The sequence below is a fragment of the Larimichthys crocea genome, chromosome VII (genome assembly GCF_000972845.2).
Source record: "Larimichthys crocea isolate SSNF chromosome VII, L_crocea_2.0, whole genome shotgun sequence".
Taxonomy (NCBI): Eukaryota; Metazoa; Chordata; class Actinopteri; family Sciaenidae; genus Larimichthys; species Larimichthys crocea.
This window is the reverse complement of record NC_040017.1, coordinates 3,441,729-3,464,803: the sequence shown is the minus strand read 5'-3', so window position 1 is coordinate 3,464,803 and position 23,075 is coordinate 3,441,729. Positions and strand designations below refer to the sequence as shown.

Below are 23,075 nucleotides of genomic sequence, written 5' to 3'. Positions count from 1 at the left end.
ACACAGGTACATTTATTCTAGGGTGCTGGAAAGCTCAATTCAACAATTCATCGTTAATTATTTCCACGACTTTGAAATATTCATCCAGAGTCCTCATACAGCAGCAATAACACCACCTTTGGATGCTACAGTGTCACATGACAGGAGGCATCGAGCATCGCTTTGGACCGCCCACATCTGTGTCCCACTGAGACATGTCAGTAAAAAAGTCATAAAGTTTGGATGATGATTTAATTTGGTCCAACTTTCTAACTCAAAGACAAAACAACTTTATTCTTCCTGTCAGTGCTTGAGATTTCTCACAGGTCAGATCACACAGAGGGAAAGACGACTCAAACATGTTCAGGTCCAAAGTGAACTTGGAAGTTTTCTGAAGGTTCTGAAGGTCAGCTTGTAAAGGATCCTGTTCAATCTGCTGCTAATAAAAAATGACAGTTTTACTACCGTTAATGATTAACCAATGGAAGAGGGAGCTGAACTAGATTCTGACAGTGTTGAACAGAGCCGAGGCGCCATCACAGGGTGTGAGATCTCTGCTGGAAAACACACATTTGGAGTGTATGAAGTGGAAAGCTGAAGAGACAAGTTGGTGAGTCCTGCTGTTGGAAGATAACTTGCTCATCAAATGGCTGAGAGAGCTCATCTTGAAAGTTTCCTGAGCTGCCATGTGTGTTCAGAGACGTTCAGAGATCCTGTGTCTCTGAGCTGCAGCCACAGCTTCTGTTCAGTTTGCTGCCAGTTAAGGACCTGTGAGCGTCTGTTTCTCAGACTAGATACTCTGATGTTCTTGTCCTCTTGTTGTTGTGGAGAAGTTGCTGAGGTCAAAGGTCAGTGGTCAGGAGTTCAGAAAGTGTTCAGGAGCCTCTGATGTCTTATGCTGTATTATTTATTGACGCTTGGCCAAGGAGAATTAGAGACACTCTCAAAGTTCATCAGAAGTGCCTCTCACATTCTGCCCAACTCATCCTGGTGGATCGACTTTAAACCCCAAGATAACACCACAAATACTACACGCCCAGAATTAGTCACAGAGAATGTCTTTACCCATGGAGGTGTTATTGTCAGCATGTTCTAGTCTGGGGACACAGATGTCTGTTTACGCAGATTGGACCGTCAACAACAAGCTATCTATTATGTCTATGAAGGCAGCAACAGGTCTCTGTGACCCTGGACACCACAGTGTTGAGATAGACTAGCACCTACTGTTCCCAACCAAAGCCAAACAACTAATACTGCTGAGGACCTCAAGGCCCACACGGGACCTTGTGTTACCTCAGGAGAGAAAACTCCAGAACACTCTTGTTCAGTTAGACACTGAGGTCTCCTCTTTCTGTTCTGGTTAGAGCCAGTTTGAGCTGCTCTGTGATGTGAATAGTTTCACTTCAGTTTAATTTCTCAGAACAAGAACAGACGGACACGTTTCAGTAGAAACTTCTCTGTTTGTGGACATGTTGAGCCTGTAATGGACCCACAGCTGCTGATGCTGCAGACACTCAGCTGGTCTGGAGAAGGCCAGTGTTAACAGTTTCCAGCTCTGCTGCCATGACTGCAGAAGGTGTTTCTAATGAGCAGTTAGACATTTCAGATGAACACAGACAAACACAGCATGCAGTCTGAACACAGTGATGCTGCTGATGATGAGCCTCTGTACACCTGTTACAGATCAGCTGTTTGCAGCTACAATAGTCATTTACACTGTTTACAATGTGCTTATGATCTGTCTGATGTTTTGTTGGATTTTCTAAGTGACCCCAAACGTTTGAACGGCGGTGTAACTCAAGTATTTTTTCCACTTGGATACAAATATATGTATCAGGTGCTGGGATGTAATCAGACACAAGCCTGTTAAAGGTTCTACGTGTAACAGTCAGAAAACCTTTGTTAATGATGAAACCTTTGACCTGAAGTTATGAGATCTGTTCTACATGGAACAGCAAAGGTCAAACACAGGCAATACAAAGACAACATAAATACTGCCCAGAGATAGTGAACGCTGTAATCAGCAATAAACAGGGGCAACAAACAAACAAATGTTTCATACAGCAGCAATAACACCACCTTTGGACGCTACAGTGTCACATGACAGGAGGCAAAGAGCATCGCTTTGGACCGCCCACATCTGTGTCCCACTGAGGCATGTCAGTAAAAAAGTCATAAAGTTTGGATGATGATTTAATTTGGTCCAACTTTCTAACTCAAAGACAAAACAACTTTGTTCTTCCTGTCAGTGCTTGAGATTTCTCACAGGTCAGATCACACAGAGGGAAAGACGACTCAAACATGTTCAGGTCCAAAGTGAACTTGGAAGTTTTCTGAAGGTTCTGAAGGTCAGCTTGGAAAGTATCCTGTTCAATCAATCAATCAATTAATGATTAACCAATGAGTGTTCTGTGTTTAGTGAGTGAATGGAATGAACACAGTCACACAGACATGTTAGCAGATCAGGGTTGCTGTTAAATCTTCCTGTTGGCTGAAGAATCAAATGCTGTCAAACTGGTTTAGTGTCAGTCAGTCTGTTAAAATGTTCAGTCACCACAAAGCTCTACTTGTTTCTGCTATTTAATGAACATTTTTGATTCTTTATTTGGTGACAAAACATGACAGATCAGATTCTGACCTGTTTTATCCATTTTGTCTTTTGTGTTTGTCTTCCTACAGATATCTGAAAAGTTCAATATTTCCTCTGAAAGACATCCTGATGCCATCTGCTGCTGACAACACAACACTGCAGCATTTCCTGACGTTCATGTTTCAGCCTGGGACAGACGGAGCTGAACTAGATTCTGACAGTGTTGAACAGAGCTGAGGCGCCATCCAAGAGGCTGTGAGACTCTTCTGGAAACACACATTTGGAGTGTATGAAGTGGAAAGCTGAAGAGACAAGTTGGTGAGTCCTGCTGTTGGAAGATAACTTGCTCATCAAATGGCTGAGAGAGCTCATCTTGAAAGTTTTTCCTGAGCTGGCCATGTGTGGTTCAGAGACTTTCAGAGATCCGTGTCCCTCGAGCTTGTGGGCACAGCGTCTGTCAAGCTGCCTGCAAAAGTTTCTGGAAACAAACTGGAACAAAAACTGTCGCGCATCTGTAAAAAGTAATCCAAAGGATCATCACTTGTGAACTTTCATTGAAGATCTGGCTGACCAAATTTGCGTGGAGACTGAAGATCTGGATCCATCTAGACCGAGAAAGGAACAGAAGAAGGTGAGGTGGGTGGTAGTGAACATCAAAAAGCCTAGCTGTTCTGGAGGATGAAGATAGAGCTGTGATGTCCTGGTCTGTGAGTTCAGCAATCACCACGGTCATAAGGGTGGCTAGCTCCCGACTGCCGGCCTCGCCCTCCTTATCAGGCCGTCCCGGCGCCTGAGCATCCGGCAGCTATCCCGGGCGCGACGCGTATGGGGAAGGGGGGGAGGAACGAGCCGAGCCGAGCGGGAGCAGTGCGCTGAGTGCACGTAGGGCGCGAGGGCCCAGCGGAGGTGTCGCTGTGATCGAAACGCATGGGCGGGGAGGCGCTCGGCGCTGCGTTATACCGGGTCGCGCCCGAGGGAGCGGTTTACGGAGACTGCCGGCAGCCGTACCGTCGTGGAGCATACGTCTCGTGCCGTCTTCAGGCAGGAACACTTCCTTGGTGTCCCCTAGACTTAGAGGCCATCACTACGACGCTTCGGTCGGCCGCGGACGGCCGCCGCGGTGAGGCCCCAGGGGGTGGTGGGGGAGGAAACACAAGAAGGATCCAACACTCCAGAAGCAGCTGCTGTCCAACAGAGAGGCAGATCAGAGCAGAGTTCAACAAGCTCCACCAGTTCCTGAGAGAGAGGAAGAGGAGTCCAGACTGGCAGCTCTGAGGGAGGAAGAGGAGCAGAAGGGGAAGACTATCAGCAGAGAGATGAAGAGGATTCAGGAGCAGATCTCCTCCTGTCAGACGGATCTCTGCTGTGGAAGAAGACCTGAAGAAACACAAGGTGGCGTTCCTCAGCAGTTATAAAGCCACTCAGACCAAGCCAGAGACAGAGCTCACTGTCAGATCCACAGCTGGTCTCAGGAGCGCTGATAGATGTGGCACAACACCTGGGCAACCTGTCCTTCAGAGTCTGGGAGAAGATGAAGGACAAGGTCCACTTCAGTCCTGCATCCTGGACCCAACACTGCAAGCCGCTCACTCTAGTATTGATGACTGACCAGTGTGACACATGGAGACACACAGAAGCTTCCTGACAATCCAGAGAGAAACACTATGTATGCCAATTATGGGATCTGAGGGCTTCAGCTCAGGGAAACACAGCTGGGAGGTGGGGGTGGGAGATCATCCTGGGAAGTAGGTTTGGTAAAGAGTCAGTGACAGGAAGGGAGAGAGATATGCTTCACCAGAATATGGACTCTGGTGTTTGATCTGATGGACAATCAGTGGACAGGGAATACATGTGTTTCAGACTGTCACAGTGAAGAAGTCTCCAGAAGATCAGAGTCCAGCTGGACTATGACAGGGGGGAGGTGTCCTTCTACGCCCCTGAAGACATGACTCACATCCACACTCACAGAGACACTTTCACTGAGAAACCTCTTCCCATTTTTCAGTGTTGGACAAGCTGCTGATGCTGAAACCAAAGAAATCAAAGTGTGTCAAACTGAGCATCCGCCCCGTGTACAAAGGCTCAGCAGTGGTCCAGGGTTTGAATCCGATCTGCAGACCTTTGCTGCATATCAGTCCACATCTCTCTCTCTGCCCACACAGTCCTCTCAGTCTGTCACTGTAAAAAAAAAAAAGGCCCAAAAAATATCTTTAAAACAAAAAAATGATATTTCTCTGTGATGTTCAGGAATGAAAGTTGATTTTTAACTTTTACCTTCAATATTTGTTGTATCAGGATGGTTTGAGGTTCATTCCACTCTAATCTCATCTTCACACTTTCACCCAAAGCGACGCTCTGGATCTGCTCGTTTTTGATTTTCCTTTTACATCTAAAGTGGATTGATTCCATGTTTTGGCTCCTCACGTGTCGTGTCTCAAAAAATACCCAAAGTCTAAGTACGTTTAAATTTCATTTTGGCTCTGGATCTTGGTCATCAAAGCTCCAACCTGTTGTATCATCATTGTGTCTGTCTGTGTCTATCTTCATATGGTGCAGAGTTTGCGTTACTGTAATCTTGGTGCATAACCACGAACAATACAAGAAAATATGAATTCCACAGATAATGTTTAGAATTCTACAGAGATTTGTTTCTTCTTCTTTTCATTAAATGAAGTCACAGTTAAAACTAAAAAGATTCAAATTACAAAGAAAATGTCAGTTGTTAGTATGTGCAGAAATATGAGCCACATATGGAACTACACATGATTACAGATGAATCTCAAATATGAAACTGATTTTTACTTCTTTTACTTTTTTGTTGACACATTATTCTAGTGTTGGTTCATAGTTTTGGTGGTTCTGTTTCTACAAGTGCAGAGGGTGAAGGTGTGTCCAAACTTTGGACTGCTCCTGTACGTTTGGCCTCTTTGACCTCTGACCTTTTGTCTTTTGTGTTGATCTTCCTACAGAGATCTGAAGAGTTCAATATTTCCCTCTGAAAGACATCCTGTCAGATCATTACTGTCACTTTACATTCATTTGCAGAAATAATTATTTGCATAATACTTAAAATAGTTTGGTAGCAACTTAATTTCACATAATTTTAGAGTTTGTAAATTTTAATCATTTGAGTCATCTTTAAAAAAACTGTGAAAATGTGAAAACAATAAACGTGTAGTATTAACTAATAGTACTCATAAAGTCTAATGTATTTTTGCTGTTTGGTCTTTCTTTATACTGAGGTGTCCTTCTACGCCCCTGAAGACATGACTCACGTCCACACTTTCAGTGTTGGACAAGCTGCTGATGCTGAAACCAAAGGAATCAAAGAGCGTCAAACTGATATTTCTCTGTGATGTTCAGGAATGAAAGTTGGTCTCCTCAGTTGTATCTATAAGCTCTGTTCTTTTGAGAATGACATGACGTGACTGTGGGATAAATGAATCAGGTTGTCTGATAACAGACTTAACAAATAATTATTCCTGGTCAAAGAAGCTTTCAAAAGTATTCGACAGGACAGTTCTCCATCTTGTAGTGTTCAGACCTTCAAAGACTGTTGGACTGCTGGATTCACAGAGGACCTGGAAGTTCAGGCAGTGGGAATCTGGCTCCAAGTAAAACATGAGAAAAGACAGGACCAATGTTGTTTTATTAATTTATTATTTTCTGATTGATTTTTGTAGCTGTCAGGTTGATGAGGTCACTTTTTTCTCCATATTTTATTTGCTTGAATTCCTGAATGTCGTGCCCTCGTACCTCCAGCTGTTTGACCTGAAATGATCCAACAGATCCTCGTTCAACAGTAGCTGCAATGCATAGCACAGAAGTCTACTTCCTGTTTGATGAGGATACATTATTGATTATTGATTGATTTCATCTCATCAGTTTCTCACAGTCTGTTTGTCTCAGAGTTTGGACAGTTTGGACGTCGCCTCAACATTCAGAGCGTGCAGCCTTTCCAACATACTGGACTTTGTTCCAGCGACTTGTCATGTGACCACATCGCCGAGCGCTCCATCCTTGAATTCAACATCTCAGCATGTCTCAAGTCTTTGTTGGTTTGATCGGGGGTCACATGACGTCGTCCAGGTCAGAGGTCAGCTCTTCTGTCCGGGCTTCGAGAAGGAGCCCAGCTGTTTGGTGTTGACGTCCTTCAGCTGCTCCAGCTGTCTCTGTCCTCGTCGGTACAGATACTCGATGTGCATCACGTCCGTCTTCTTGATGCGAGCGTTCTCTCTGAACTCGTCGCGGATTCGGGGGATGAAGCCCGGTTTGTCCTGGCCGGCCCGCAGGAACTGCCGGTACAGAGCCAGGACCTGCTTCTGAAGCTTGCTGTGCCGCGCCATCAGACAAACTGAACCTTACCGGACCCGAAGATCTGAAACCACGACGGCAGGAAGCTAGGACAGACAGCGCCGCCTCATTCTTCTCACTGACGTCACTGATGTTTGACTGTAAGGGAGAAACAGTGTGAGGTTAGACGAGCTGACGAATACAGACCAACAAACAACACACAAACCACGTGACTAAAACCACTTTCATTAGTCTGAGACTACGTCCAGGTTTTAGACAGTCTGTGACAGTCTCAGAGACTATGTCCAGGTTTTAGACAGTCTGTGGGGACGTCACGGATGTGGAGAAGTTTCTGAAGTCAAAGGTCAAAGGTCAGGAGTTCAGAAAGTGTTCAGGAGCCTCTGATGTCTGATGCTGTATTATTTATTGACGCTTGTCCAAGGAGAATTAGAGACACTCTCAAAGTTCATCAGAAGTGCCTGAGTCGGTCTCACATTCTGCCCAACTCATCCTGGTGGATCGATGTCTGTTTACGCAGATTGGACCGTCAACAACAAGCTATCTATTATGTCTATGAAGGCAGCAACAGGTCTCTGTGACCCTGGACACTAGGGATGTGCGATAAATTGTAGTTTACGATATATCGTCAAAAACATTCCCCAGGGTAAGAATATGTCATCCCACGATAAAAACAATCAATTCCCATTGATGACGTATGTATATGCAGATATATATGGCAGAAGGCCGGAGAAGATACGCTCGGGAGCGAGGAGCTCTTTCCTCACGGCGAGGAGCTCTTTCTTTACGGCGAGGAGCTCTTTCCTTACGGCGAGGAGCTCTTTCCTCACGACGAGGAGCTCTTTCTTTACAGCGAGGAGCTCTTTCCTTACGACGATGAACTCTTTCCTCACGACGAGGAGCTCTTTCCTCACGACGAGGAGCTCTTTCCTCACGCTCGGCCGCCAATCATACACTCAGACCGGTCAAACCTCCACAGGCCTGAAATGTCTCTGAAGCAGAGACTGTCCAGGTGGATTCATGGACTAAACTCTGATCATCTACCTGTATGTGTCTCACTTTGTTTATTTCATGAACCAGCTTGTAAATCTGAGTCTGACTCGCAATTTACGCCGCAGAATAGAGACACGAAGACAGTCTCAGAGGCTACATCCAGGTTTTAGACAGTCTGTGACAGTCTCAGAGACTACGTCCAGGTTTTAGACAGTCTGTGACAGTCTCAGAGACTACATCCAGGTTTTAGACCGTCTGTGACAGTCTCAGAGACTACGTCCAGGTTTTAGACAGTCTGTGACAGTCTCAGAGACTACGTCCAGTTTCAGACAGTCTGCGGGGACGTCTCAGAGACTACGTCCAGGTTTTAGACAGTCTGCGGGGACGTCACAGAGACTACGTCCAGGTTTTAGACAGTCTGCGGGGACGTCACGGAGACTACGTCCAGGTTTTAGACAGTCTGCGGGGACGTCACGGAGACTACGTCCAGGTTTTAGACAGTCTGCGGGGACGTCACGGAGACTACGTCCAGGTTTTAGACAGTCTGCGGGGACGTCACGGAGACTACGTCCAGGTTTTAGACAGTCTGCGGGGACGTCACGGAGACTACGTCCAGGTTTTAGACAGTCTGCGGGGACGTCACGGAGACTACGTCCAGGTTTTAGACAGTCTGCGGGGACGTCACGGAGACTACGTCCAGGTTTTAGACAGTCTGCGGGGACGTCACGGAGACTACGTCCAGGTTTTAGACAGTCTGCGGGGACGTCACGGAGACTACGTCCAGGTTTTAGACAGTCTGCGGGGACGTCACGGAGACTACGTCCAGGTTTTAGACAGTCTGCGGGGACGTCACGGAGACTACGTCCAGGTTTTAGACAGTCTGCGGGGACGTCACGGAGACTACGTCCAGGTTTTAGACAGTCTGCGGGGACGTCACGGAGACTACGTCCAGGTTTTAGACAGTCTGCGGGGACGTCACGGAGACTACGTCCAGGTTTTAGACAGTCTGCGGGGACGTCACGGAGACTACGTCCAGGTTTTAGACAGTCTGCGGGGACGTCACGGAGACTACGTCCAGGTTTTAGACAGTCTGCGGGGACGTCACGGAGACTACGTCCAGGTTTTAGACAGTCTGCGGGGACGTCACGGAGACTACGTCCAGGTTTTAGACAGTCTGCGGGGACGTCACGGAGACTACGTCCAGGTTTTAGACAGTCTGCGGGGACGTCACGGAGACTACGTCCAGGTTTTAGACAGTCTGCGGGGACGTCACGGAGACTACGTCCAGGTTTTAGACAGTCTGCGGGGACGTCACGGAGACTACGTCCAGGTTTTAGACAGTCTGCGGGGACGTCACGGAGACTACGTCCAGGTTTTAGACAGTCTGCGGGGACGTCACGGAGACTACGTCCAGGTTTTAGACAGTCTGCGGGGACGTCACGGAGACTACGTCCAGGTTTTAGACAGTCTGCGGGGACGTCACGGAGACTACGTCCAGGTTTTAGACAGTCTGCGGGGACGTCACGGAGACTACGTCCAGGTTTTAGACAGTCTGCGGGGACGTCACGGAGACTACGTCCAGGTTTTAGACAGTCTGCGGGGACGTCACGGAGACTACGTCCAGGTTTTAGACAGTCTGCGGGGACGTCACGGAGACTACGTCCAGGTTTTAGACAGTCTGCGGGGACGTCACGGAGACTACGTCCAGGTTTTAGACAGTCTGCGGGGACGTCACGGAGACTACGTCCAGGTTTTAGACAGTCTGCGGGGACGTCACGGAGACTACGTCCAGGTTTTAGACAGTCTGCGGGGACGTCACGGAGACTACGTCCAGGTTTTAGACAGTCTGCGGGGACGTCACGGAGACTACGTCCAGGTTTTAGACTGTCTGCGGGGACGTCACGGAGACTACGTCCAGGTTTTAGACAGTCTGTGGGGACGTCACGGCCTGAATTGTCTTGTCTGTGTCTGTCTGTGCAGACATGGAGGTGACGGAGGAGCAGCAGTGGCGGCAGGTGGAGGAGCAGGTGGAGCGGCTGCTGAACGGTCAGGGGTCGGAGGTCAGCGGGTGTGACCTGGGCCTGGAGCAGAGCAAACCAGCAGCTCTGAGGAAGACCGTCACCTACATCGTCTGCGGCGTGATCTTCAACGAGAAGGTCACCTGACAGCTTCCTGTTTGTGATGTCACAAGAGTGATGTCAGCAACTTAACGAGCAGTGTGTGTGTGTGTGTGTGTGTGTGTGTGTGTGCTCCATCAGGAGGAGGTGCTGATGGTGCAGGAGGCGAAGCAGGACTGTTATAAGCAGTGGTACCTGCCTGCAGGGAGGGTGGAGGTCGGGGAGAGCCTGGAGGAGGCGCTGAGGAGAGAGGTGAGACACACACACACACACACACACACACACACACACACACCTGTCCTGGTTACCTAGGTTACAGCTCTGTCTGTCTGCAGGTGAAGGAGGAGGCGGGGTTTGACTGTGAGCCAATCACCTTGCTGCTGATCCAGGAACAGGGACCACAGTGGATCCGCTTTATCTTCTTGGCCAGAGTCACAGGTGAGAGGTCAGAGGTCACAGGTGAGAGGTCAGAGGTCACAGGTGAGAGGTCAGAGGTCACATAGACACACGTTTCTTCAAAGGACTCGATGAATTTCCTCGCCACTCACGCCAACTCTGCCTCCGTCACGATGAGAAGCGACATCACCGCCGTCTTCTCCACGGTGACGAGCTCCAACCGCCAGGACCAGAGCTGGTGAACGTCTCCAGATCGGACCAGAACCCGGGTCGACTCTCTGACACTGCTGTCTGTTGGCGATCATTCACTGCCGTCATGTCATGATCTCGTCTCGTTGGTCTCCGTGAAGTTCTCTGCAGAGTTCAGCTTCGTCCTGACTTCAGAAGGACGTTCTTGTCCTCTCTCTGTCTGTCCCTCTCTCTGTCTGTCTCTCAGGTGGCAGTTTAAAAACTCTGTCAGCAGCGGATCAGGAGTCTCTTCAGGCCTCCTGGTGGGACAGACAGTCCGTCCTCCCCCTGAGAGGACGAGACATCCTCCGTCTCATCGACTGCGGCCTCAAGTACGACGTCGAGCTCTCTCTCAGCTGCCGGTCTTTGTGCTAAGCTCGGTTAAACACATCCACATGAATGTGCTCTGTGCTGCTTCCAGGTACCGTCAGGATCCCTGGCACCCCGTTACGTTACCGTTAGACCTGAGCTGCCGTCACGTGGTGCAGAGACTCGTCCTGGTCTTCACCGGCGCTGAGCAGCAGGTCTGGGTCCTGCTCATCAAAGGTAGCGACGGCTCACCACTTAAAATCAGCGCTCATTGCTTTGGAGAAGACTTCAAGCTCCGTTGTGTTCCTCTCTGTCCTGCAGCTCCAGTGCTCCACCTGCCCACAGCGGCGGCGGTGAAAACCCACGCGGTGACGTGGGCGGCCAACATGGTGGTGCAGGAAGCCATGCCGTCAACGTACTACGACCACGACGTCAACACGGTGGGGGTCTTCAGCCTGCAGCACAACGGCCGACAACACGGCAAGACGGACGGCGTGTGCTTCAACACGCTGGTGGCGCTGGTGCCAGACCACGTCCAACGCAACGAGGATGGCGAGAAGGTGGAGGTGGCCGGGACGGGACGGCCTCCACCCGTAGAAAACCCACGATACGTGTGGCACGAAGTCCAGAAACAAACTCTGAGAGAGAAACTGCTGGAAAAGACCAAGAACATGTCGATCTTACCGATCCACAGCCTGTACTGACCAAACATATCACTGATCACCTGTGATCCAACAAGACAGGAGCTCTTATTCTAGAAGAAATGTTATTTATGTGTAGGATCAAATGTGAACGGAGCAATAAAATAATAACGTTTATGATTTTATAAGAAATATTCTGATTTAAAAGAATCCTTCAACACTCAAATCTGTTTCTTCTCTTTCTTTCTTCTTATCACAGTTCTAGTCCGTCCTCCACGCGAACCTCCAGACTTTAACTTGCTCAGATTTGGTCATTTTTCTGGTTTATGTGCTTCTAGATATGTAAATATGCTACGTAGTTAAATTGTTTTACATATTCGTGGCGGGGCCGTGCAGAGACCGACTTGTGGGACGCTTCTGGTGGCGTCCATCCATCCATCCATCCATCCATCCATCCATCCGGGGTCGTTCCAGCTCCTCCTGGAGCCCTCCAGGCTCGATGGGCGATGTAGTCCCTCCAACGTCTTCTGGGTCTCCTTCCAGTTGGACGGGCCTGGAACAGCTCCAAAGGAAGGCGCCTGAATCAGACGTTGAACCACCTCAGATGGCTCCTTTCAGGTCGACTCCAAGCTCCTCACCCTATCTCAAAGTCTGGTTTCCACCCGGTGGAGGAAACCCACTTTTTCTTCTTTAGGTCACTTTCCAAAGCTCATGACCATAGGTGAGGGTTGGAACGTAGATGGACTGGAAAATGGAACCACATTGGTCCAGTTCAACGTCCACAGTACTGCAGATGTCGCACCTGCACCCCAAGATACTTGAACTACTTCACCTGGGGCAGCAACTCGCTCCCAGCCCAGAGGGGATAATCCGCCATTATCCAGCAGCTTCTGGTTTGAAACATTACATGAGACCAGTGGTCGATTAGCTTAGCTCATTGATTAACATGTTGTATCTTTCTGTGGCCTGCACAGATAAGAAACTTTATTTACACCGAGTTTCATTATTTTCTGACACAAATGACCTCACATCACGTTCAGTCGACAGAATGAAATAAAACACAGTGAGTCTCAGATCAGATCTCAAGTGTTTGTCAGATCGAAGCATTTATTTGTCAAAGTGTCTTTACTGTCATCCACATGAGGATGACATGCTGCATCTTCATCCCTGCTTGTTGGAACTCATGTTTGGTTAGCTGACCTCTCCATCTTCATCTTCCTGGTGTAGTTGTCATTCAGGCTCTTCAGGTGTTTGGTTCGGTTCTCCAGACGGACCAGCCATTCCTCCCTCAGCCTGAAAACACACAAGAAAGATGTTTTAGTCCTCAGTGTTTAGCCCTCAGTGTTTAGTCCTCACGGTGTTTAGTCCTCAGTGTTTAGTCCTCACGGTGTTTAGTCCTCAGTGTTTAGTCCTCACAGTGTTTTAGTCCTCAGTGTTTAGTCCTCACAGTGTTTTAGTCCTCAGTGTTTAGTCCTCACAGTGTTTAGTCCTCACAGTGTTTTAGTCCTCACAGTGTTTTAGTCCTCACAGTGTTTAGTCCTCACAGTGTTTAGTCCTCAGTGTTTAGTCCTCACAGTGTTTTAGTCCTCACAGTGTTTTAGTCCTCACAGTGTTTTAGTCCTCAGTGTTTAGTCCTCAGTGTTTAGTCCTCACAGTGTTTTATCCTCAGTGTTTAGTCCTCACAGTGTTTAGTCCTCAGTGTTTAGTCCTCACAGTGTTTAGTCCTCAGTGTTTAGTCCTCACAGTGTTTAGTCCTCAGTGTTTAGTCCTCACAGTGTTTAGTCCTCAGTGTTTAGTCCTCACAGTGTTTAGTCCTCAGTGTTTAGTCCTCACAGTGTTTAGTCCTCAGTGTTTAGTCCTCACAGTGTTTAGTCCTCAGTGTTTAGTCCTCACAGTGTTTAGTCCTCAGTGTTTAGTCCTCACAGTGTTTAGTCCTCAGTGTTTAGTCCTCACAGTGTTTAGTCCTCACAGTGTTTAGTCCTCAGTGTTTAGTCCTCACAGTGTTTAGTCCTCACAGTGTTTAGTCCTCAGTGTTTAGTCCTCACAGTGTTTAGTCCTCAGTGTTTAGTCAGTGTGTGTCGGTGTGTGCCAGTGTGTGTCAGTGTGTGTTGGTGTTTAGTCAGTGTTTCGTCAGTGTGTGTCAGTGTGTGTCAGTGTGTGTCTGTGTGCATCAGTGTTTAATCAGTGTTTAGTCAGTGTGTGTCAGTGTGTGTCAGTGTTTAGTCAGTGTGTGTCTGTGTGTGTCAGTGTGTGTCAGTGTTTAGTCAGTGTGTGTCGGTGTGTGTCTGTGTGTGTCAGTGTTTAGTCAGTGTGTGTCGGTGTGTGTCTGTGCGTGTGTCGGTGTGTGTGTCGGTGTGTGTCTGTGTGTGTGTCAGTGTGTGTCGGTGTGTGTCAGTGTGTGTCTGTGCGTGTGTCGGTGTGTGTCTGTGCGTGTGTCGGTGTGTGTGTCTGTGTGTGTGTCGGTGTGTGTCTGTGCGTGTGTCGGTGTGTGTGTCTGTGTGTGTGTCAGTGTTTAGTCAGTGTGTGTCTGTGTGTGTGTCGGTGTGTGTCTGTGTGTGTGTCGGTGTGTGTCAGTGTGTGTGTGTGTGTGTGTGTTGAAGCAGTGAGGTCACACTGTGTTTAATGTGCTGCTGACTTCAGGATCTGGTATCTTGGTGACAGCTGGGTGTAATCACTGTCACCTCAGGATTACACTTCACTTCTTTATTTCACTATCAATCAAAATCACACCAACATCAGTGTGTGTGTGTGTGGGTGTGTGTGTGTGTGTGTGTGTGAGTTTTAGACCATAGAAGTGAGGACATATTTGGAAAGTGAGGACATCTTGGCTGTCTAAGGGTTCAGACTTGGTTTAAAGGTTAGATTAGTCTCGGGTTTAGGTATTTAGTTTTGATGGGGTGTGTGTGTAACCTAACCCTCACTGTCAGCTGGTCTCACTGTCTCTACACCAGCTTCCTGTCGACTCTTCTGGATTATTCCATTTGTTCTCTCAGCTGCTGATAATCCTCCTGACCTCAACAGAAGCAGACAGACAGATCTATAAAAGCTCCTGAGTTCATGGTATTCATTTTAATATGCATCCACACAAAGGTTGTTTTTGTCTCTGAACCATTTCAGAACTTCCACCTGCCTGCAAAGCATGTTTTACTGAACACGCTGTTTAAATGAACACGTTGTAAAAACGTCTGTAACTGTAACAGTGAAATATGCAATAAAATCAGACTTTTTTAAACCGTAACCTTTATTTAAACGCCATTTTAAGGACATTTATAGAAAATAAAGTGTTTTTATATTAATGACTTCGTTGTACGGTAATTTTACTGTCTTTACTGTCACAGTTTGGCAGTTTCAGACATTTTCAAATATGGAACAAAACGCCAACTTTATATCAACAGTACTAACTATTCGAATAAGTTCTACTGTATTTATTACGGTAAAACTCTGTTAACCACAGCTGACAGTATTTTACTGTAAAAACAACAGTTTTGTTCATGCGTCACTTTAAGGGAATTTAATCAGAATAAAGTTTATTTTTATATTAGAGACTGTTCATTTTACAGTAAAACACTGTCATCGTTATTTGCATATTTTTTATGATTTGGCAGTTTTTCACTGTAAAATCAGAATACAGACATTTTCAAATATAGAATAAAACACCAACTTTAAACATGAAGTCAACAGTACTAATGTCCTTTTACCGTAATATCGGTAAAAGTTCTACTGTATCTATTACGGTGAAATTCTGGCAGCCACAGCTGACAGTTGTTCATCAGACTGATGTCCCACTAGACGATTATTTCTTCATCAGCACGTTGATGCTGATCATGTGTTCACATGGCTTTTTTTCACAGTCCAAAAATATTCACTTTAGTACAAAGAAAGTCCGACCGCTCGAGGCGGAACCAGAACAGTTTGAACAGTAACTGAACAGGACTTTAGTTTTCGTCTCGGCAGGTGGTGTTGATGGACTAATCAATGAACGCAGTCGCTGCTGCGGATCACACTCTGAATGTATTTTTAGTCCCGGCTGGAGAGTAAAGTGGAAACTTTGCATCGACACGTTAAGAATTCAGTTTAACTTCATCACACATGATGTTATTATTTAGAACAGAATATCTTCTAATTTCAGCCTCTGTCTGTCTGACTGTCTGTCTGACTGTCTGTCTGACTGTCTGTCTGCCTCCATCACTCATCAGTCTGTCATTATCACCTCCACTCTCTGCAACACGTTTTTCCAGCCTGTGGCCGGGTCGCACATAACGTACACAATTAGCGGGAACTAGAGGCGACGGGCGGGGGCGGATAGTTGTGGAGTTGGGGCGTGCATGGTAATAGATAGCTGGAGGATTAGGAGATACATGGTATTGATAGGAGATGGATTAGGGGTACAGGGTAATGGATAGCAGGGGGATTAGGTGTGATGGGCTGAAGAGGTGCTGTGAGGTTAAGGGGGATGACAGAAGACCAGAAGACTGGAGTTAGGAGGGATCGGGCTAATAGCTGGTGTAACGCTCAGAGGTGAAGGTTTAATAGGAGGATGTAAAACATACGCCTGAACATCCCGTTATAATGTAATGAGCAGGGGAGAGGCCGGCTGAGGACACACGTTCACTCTTTTCCAAAGAAAACGCTGGCATGAAGTCGCTTCGCTCATCCGATGTTTCTGGGTTGTAACATTTAAACTAAAATGTGATAAAGAGGTCCCCGTGTTATTGATGTCCAACTTCACAGCAGAAGTTCTGCAGAACTCATCATCTGAGCTTCAGAAACCTGCAGGTGACGTCACCACGGGCTCATCGGCTCAGAATGACAGAGCTAACAGGCTAATGTTTCCTGCTGTGGGAACGTCGGAGTTTCACAGATATTTGGTCAGAAAACATCAGACAAAGTATTGAACACGTTAAACTTGAAAATTGTTGATGATCCTCTGGGGACCATGAATGTCAGTTCATGGCAATACATCCAACAGTTGCTGAGATATTTCAGTCAGACAGACTGATGGATGGATGCCAGTGAAGCTTGTCACGCTGCTTCACTGCACTTTATATTTTCATGGTGAAGGTGAAGGAAGTCTAAAACGATCAGACTAATAAAGTCTGACAGGCTGAGATGTTTGTTTGATGAACGGGCTGATTAAAAGACTAATTTAGCTGCACCACCATGTTCCTCCATCATGTTCTGTGTGACAGGAGTATGTGTAATAATAAAACTCTGGACTATTGAAGGATTTATTTTGTGTTTACAGGCCGAGGTGAGTTCAGGTTACAGTCTGGCTGATGATTCTGCTTGTTAGTGATCATCATTACTGAGACCTTTAACGAGCAGACTGTCCGCGAGGGTCGAGTGTTTGTGTTCGTCCTGGTATGTCCTCTGCTTCGCTGAGAGATGAGGGTTTGTAATGAGAGAATCTGTTTTTAGATGTGTATATCTGCCAGATGGTCACATGTCTACCTCGACTGAAACCACATTCACTCCAAGTTTGGTCACAGAAAACACATTCAAATGTCCTGATAGATTTCTGTCTTCAGGAAACACGTGAGCGTTCAGGTGTGCGTTCCAAACAAAGTTCATACACTGTGCTGTCCAAAACACGTCGGAAAGCAAACGTGATGAAGCTGTTTTGGGCACAGTCGAAGGCAGCGATGTACAAACGGGATAATGATGTACACGGCTGCACTCAGCAAACACAACTGTTGATTGGGAATACTGTTGAGTGGTTGATGTACTTGTAGGGCAGGACCAGGACTCAGTAGGTAGATCCTTCCAACAGTCTGGTTATAGCAAAGAAAACAAGGCACTCCTCTGAGTCATCGAATCTCCATCGAGCTTGTCAAGAAGTCTTTCTTAAATCGTATGAGCGTATGAACGAGTGGTGACCTCAAGACTCCGCTTCTTTGCAGACGATGTAGTTTTGTTTCCCTCAACGTATTTTAACGTAAAATAAGTGTTTCTACCACAATGGAGGGAGGAACTCACCTACACCCCACTCCTGTGGAGGTAGAAGAGTTGGAGGACATTAGAGCTGAAGGTCTCCATGTCCTCTGTAGAAGTGGTAGAGAACTGGTTTTGCCCTGAGATGCTGAAGGCTTTGGTTTCTACTGGGCTGTTTTGGTTGACACACCTCTTCAGTGTCTCATGGAGGTTGGGGGATTTTCTTGTTTGAGTTGTTATTAGTCACCATTATTCCAGGCTACTGGAAAGGACACTCTGATTGTCAAGGTGTAACAAGAAGGTACAACAGGAGAGGAGAGCGTATGAAGAAGCATCTCTGTTTCTTTGCAGATGATGTAGTTCCGCTCGCTTTGGTGTAAAACAAAAGTTTCTACCACAGTGCTGGGAGGAAGTCACATCTCTGTGGAGGTAACAAAGTTGCAGGACTCTGAAGAAGCATCAGACCTCTGGCAATCGTTTGAATGGGACCTCTCATGAGATGCAGCAGGGGTGCATCTACTAAATACATGCAGGTACACATTCCTGTTTTCGTAATTCTACGGTTTTCCTACTAAAAAATGCTGAGTCGTGTCCTCTTTCAATGCAACTATTGCAGAAGTGGCGACCTTAAGATCATCTGTGCTTCTTTGCAGATGATGTAGTTCTGTTGGCTTTGTCCCTCATCACATCGATCGAGGCAGTTTGTCTAGATGAGAGTCAGTACTTCCATATCTGAGCTCATGGTACTCTGCTGCAGTATGATGGTTGCCCATGCATGCATGGTGACCACCACATATTTCTGAAGAGCTGGCGTGAAGCTCAGTGTGGTCACCGACATGTTGGCAGTCCTCCTGTCTAATCTAAAGGTCGACAAAGACGTCTCGGCATAGTTCCATATAAATTAGCTACAGAGACCAAAACTGTTTTTTGTCCCAGGCTGTAAACATGTTTATTTCTGCTGTGAAGTTGGACATTTGGACATGGGGACTGATGGAGACTGGAGGTTGGCTTGCTGCTGTGTACTGAGTGTTCTTACTTGTTGAGTGCACTCCTCTCCATCCTCTGCTCCTCGCTCTCAGCATGCTGACACTGACTGTCAATCCTCTTCTCCCAGAACGTCTTAATGTGCAGTCTGTCATGGATCAGAGCCAGGTTCATCTGCAACGACAGACATGACCTCCTGTTGACCCACACTGACCTGTGATCAGGTGACCCACACGGACCTGTGATCAGGTGACCCACTCTGACCTGTGATCAGGTGACCCACACTGACCTGTGATCAGGTGATCCACACTGACCTGTGATCAGGTGACCCACACTGACCTGTGATCAGCTGAACGGTGTCTCTGTCATTCGTACGTCTGTTCTCACACTATGTAACTTTGGGCTCCGGGTCGGGAGAAGTACGTAACGCTTTACGGCACTAAGTCACACAGCAGCAACTATTTCACTGATTCTGGTGAAACTGGATCATATTTTATGGAGGAAATGTTTTCTGGTTGGTGAGAGCTTGGTGAAATAAAAGGCTGAAAGACAGATGCCGAGCTGGGCTGACTGCTGCTGGACTAGTCAGTGATATCAGCTGCTGCTGGTTCTGGTTCTGGTTCTGGGCTGACTGCTGCTGTTACTTGTTTTTCTTTAAAAACTCAAACTGGATTCAGAGAGGTCTGCTCACTGATGTCCCGTTAAATCCATCACACCATATTGAGTCCACACAGCTGCTGTTTGTGACACTGGACTCAGTACAACATTATGATCAACTTTTAGAGAACACTGAACTGAATTATGGAGCTGAGTAAAGCTCTCTGATTGGACGATCTGAAGATAAACAGGTGAAATATTTGTTCATTTTTAACATAAAGAAAGAATAAACACCAACCTTTGTTCAGAGCGTCAGCTGAGCCTCCGTCAGCGTCACAGGGTGGATGAGTGTGATGAAGTGCAGTCAGTCAAACAGCCTGTAAATCAGTCTCTCTCTCTCTCTGTGCTCTGCCTGCTGCTCTCTCTCTCCACCCAGTAAACTGTGATGGAGAGAGGATTACAGATGTACTCAGATTACTGTAGTACATGTACTCAGATTACTGTAGTACATGTACTCAGAAATACAAAAGTACTAAATATACTTTAAATAGAAAAGGCTGCATCACACTCGTACATTATCCTGAGTATCGCTCAGCTACCTAATGAAGAGTCAACTGTAGCTGCTGTTAGCTCAGTCTGTTAGCTCAGTCTGTTAGCTCAGTTTGTTAGCTGCTGTTAGCTCAGTTTGTTAGCTGCAGTTTGGTAGCTGCTGTTAGCTCAGTTTGATAGCTGCTGTTAGCTAAAGTCACTTTTTTATCAGTCGATATCGTGCTAACATTAGCTTGCTTTGGAGTTCTGAAAGAACACACTATAAGCGGCTAACGTTAGCGAACTACAGCGTTGTAAGATAACAGATTGCATGAGGCTAACGTTGGCTACATGGTCACAAAGCCTGTTTGAGGCCATCAGCTGCATTTAAAGGTCCAGTGTGTCAGATTTATGGAGTAACTGTTTTTTTCTGTTTTTGTCACCTCAGAACGAAACTTTTGGATCTTTATCGATGGCGAGCGTGAAGATGTTAATTCCAAATGAGTACAACAGCTAACGTGATCTGAGCTATGATGCTGACTTATGCTTCGCCCAGCTCCAGTTCTGGCACGACACTGGTGCAGTGAAAACACCAACACTCCACCCGGTGCTCTGAATAACATTACGGCTAACTGAGCTAAGTAATGTAAGCTAACAGCAGCTACAGTTTACATTACCACTGCGCTCAGAATTCCCCCAGGCCTGTAAACCTCCTCTTCTTTTTCCCGGAGGTCCAAAACACCTGTGGTGCAAACACTGGTACAACCTGAGCTAACAGCAGCTAACAGCAGCTAACAAACTGAGCTAACAGACTGAGCTAACAACAGCTAACAAACTGAGCTAACAGCAGCTAACAGCGGCTAACAACCTGAGCTAACAATAGCTAACAGCGGCTAACAACCTGAGCTAACAATAGCTAACAGCGGCTATAGTTGGCAGCAAGAAATTGTTGCTGATGAAGATCATGTGATAGGAAGAAAGCTCTGGAATGCACACACACACACACACCTGTCACATCCTGAGTCATTAAAGATAAATGTGTGTGTGTGTGTGTGTGTGTGTGTGTGTGTGTGTGTAGAAACAGAAAGTGCTTCAACAATGATGTCATGAACTTTAGAACACATTTTATGAGTGTGTGTGTGTGTGTGTGTGTCGGGTGATAACACATGTCTGACATTTCAACCCTCTAGAGGTGATATGATGCCATCTGAGGTGTTAAACACACGCACACACACACACACTCACACACACACACACACGGCTGCTGACTGAACAACAGGAAGTGTCTTGTTGCTGACGCCACACTGATGCTACGGTTAGCTTAGCATAAAGATTGGAAACAAGGGGAAACAGCTAGCCTAGCTCTGTTAGCCCGCAGACTGTCTAAAACCTGGACGTAGTCTCTGTGACGTCCCCGCAGACTGTCTAAACCTGGACGTAGACCACTCTTCCTCTGTTTCATTGTGGTCAGCTGCGCTCTCATGTGGACGAGCAGCAGGACTGCAGCAGGCTGCTGCTGACCTTTGACCTGTAAACTGAGAGCTCACAGGCGTCTGCAGCCACTGATGAACAACAACAATGATGTCACAGGACTAATTACATCAAACAGGAAGGAGAGATCAGCCGGACCGAACAGAACCTCTGAACCAGCAGAGTCCAGTCTAACAGTGAACACAGCAGCAGAACCTCTGATCTCAATGGGTTTTTATCTGGTTAAATAAAGGTTATAATCTGAGCCCGGTTCTGTAGCAGCAGACGGGTTCTCTGTGTATTCGTTGATGTCTGTCTGAATGTGGACAAACTGTTTTCATGTGACATGAAACAGAAGCAGCTCCTGTTTGCCGTGTTAACCTCCATCACAGCGTGTGCATGTATTTAAAGGAGGTGAGCACTGTGTACATTGTGTCACACTGATGGATATTTATACACAGGATCACTGCCAGCTGTCACAACTGATATTTCACACGTGGAATATTTGTCACCTTGTCAACTGTTTTGTTCCTGTGTCTGAGTTTTTCAGAATAAATGTCGAGCTTATTTAAATGTACCTGATAGATGATCAGTGAAACCCAATTAAAGGTCCAATGGACATGACATCCCCACAGACTGTCTAAACCTGGACGTAGTCTCTGTGACGTCCCCGCAGACTGTCTAAAACCTGGACGTAGTCTCCGTGACGTCCCCGCAGACTGTCTAAAACCTGGACGTAGTCTCCGTGACGTCCCCGCAGACTGTCTAAAACCTGGACATAGTCTCCGTGACGTCCCCACAGACTGTCTAAACCGGACTAGTCTCGTGACGTCCCCCAGACTGTCTAAAACCTGGACTAGTCTCCTGACGTCCCCGCAGACTGTCTAAAACTGGACCGTAGTCTCCGTGACGTCCCCGCAGACTGTCTAAAACCTGGATAGTTCTCGTGACTCCCCACAGACTGTCTAAAACTGGACATAGTCCCGTGACGTCCCCCAGACTGTCTAAAACCTGGACGAGTCTCCGTGACGTCCCCCAGACTGTCTAAAACCTGGACGTAGTCTCTCGTGACTCCCCGCAGACGTCTAAAACCTGACGTAGTCTCCGTGACGTCCCCGCAGACTGTCTAAAACCTGGACATCGTCTCTGTGACATCCCCACAGACTGTCTTAAACCTGGACGTAGTCTCCGTGACGTCCCCGCAGACTGTCTAAAACCTGGACGTAGTCCTCGTGACGTCCCCGCAGACTGTCTAAAACCTGGACGTAGTCTCCGTGACTCCCGCAGACTGTCTAAAACCTGGCATCGAACGGAAGGCTTCTGTGACGTCCCCACAGACTGTCTAAAACCTGGACGTAGTCCCCCCCCGTGACTATCCCAGACCTGTCTAAAACCTGGACCGTGTCTCCGTGACTATCACAGATGTCTAACAACGTGGATGACTTGATTTCACAGAGTAAATCTGGTTTCATTGTTGCTTCCTGGGTCGTACCAATGCAAGGGACGGGGGGCGTCATGTGACTCAGCGCCCACGGGGGGTCACATCTCAGCTGGTAAAAACTAGCAGCTGCTGTCCACACACAGTAGATTTCAGTAAAACAAGCTGGTGAACGTGAGCAAGGAGCTAACGAGGACTCCAGGGTAAGAATAACAGACTGTCACGTAAACTAACGTTAATCTAACCGTCTGTGACCTCCTGATTGATCCACACTGACCATGAGTGATCAGGTGACCCACACTGAACCTGTGATCAGGTTGTATCCACCTGACGACTGTGATCAGGGGAGACGGTGTCGCTCTGTCTGGCGTCGGGGAAGGCGGGGCGCAAAAAATGTGTAAGAAAGAAGGATGGAGCTCCCCTCGTACATCGGAGATGATCAAGTACCATAACCGCTATGTATAACAGGCCTCAGTAAAACAACAAACGACAACAACAATATCATCACAGGAGTCGGGTGAAACTGGGATCAATATTTTTAAGGGATGTCGCCAACACAACCT

The 23,075-nt window shown here is 47.1% G+C and overlaps 3 protein-coding genes and 1 pseudogene across 3 annotated transcripts; 2 read left to right on the top strand and 2 right to left on the bottom strand.

Moving 5' to 3' along the window:
* Nucleotides 1-3,496: 3,496 nt before the first annotated feature.
* On the top strand, nucleotides 3,497-4,809 carry LOC113746041 (zinc-binding protein A33-like; annotated as a pseudogene).
* Nucleotides 4,810-6,210: 1,401 nt separating this feature from the next.
* Nucleotides 6,211-7,056, bottom strand: sdhaf1 (succinate dehydrogenase complex assembly factor 1). The gene has a single exon (XM_027280504.1). It carries the CDS (start codon nucleotides 6,913-6,915, stop codon nucleotides 6,667-6,669), a length of 249 nt encoding a protein of 82 aa, XP_027136305.1. The 5' UTR covers nucleotides 6,916-7,056; the 3' UTR covers nucleotides 6,211-6,666.
* Nucleotides 7,057-9,801: 2,745 nt separating this feature from the next.
* On the top strand, nucleotides 9,802-11,790 carry nudt18 (nudix (nucleoside diphosphate linked moiety X)-type motif 18). The gene is made up of 6 exons (XM_027279967.1): nucleotides 9,802-10,029; nucleotides 10,132-10,242; nucleotides 10,326-10,428; nucleotides 10,823-10,946; nucleotides 11,036-11,160; nucleotides 11,245-11,790. The coding sequence occupies exons 1-6, from the start codon at nucleotides 9,856-9,858 to the stop codon at nucleotides 11,625-11,627; spliced, it is 1,020 nt and encodes a 339-aa protein (XP_027135768.1). The 5' UTR covers nucleotides 9,802-9,855; the 3' UTR covers nucleotides 11,628-11,790.
* A 282-nt stretch (nucleotides 11,791-12,072) lies between these two features.
* fam240a (family with sequence similarity 240 member A) lies at nucleotides 12,073-20,644 on the bottom strand. The gene is made up of 4 exons (XM_019254261.2): nucleotides 20,613-20,644; nucleotides 19,375-19,516; nucleotides 18,532-18,653; nucleotides 12,073-12,857 (listed from the first exon to the last, which is right to left on the bottom strand). Exons 3-4 carry the CDS (start codon nucleotides 18,651-18,653, stop codon nucleotides 12,746-12,748), a joined length of 234 nt encoding a protein of 77 aa, XP_019109806.1. The 5' UTR covers nucleotides 19,375-19,516; nucleotides 20,613-20,644; the 3' UTR covers nucleotides 12,073-12,745.
* Between the last annotated feature and the right edge of the window lie 2,431 nt (nucleotides 20,645-23,075).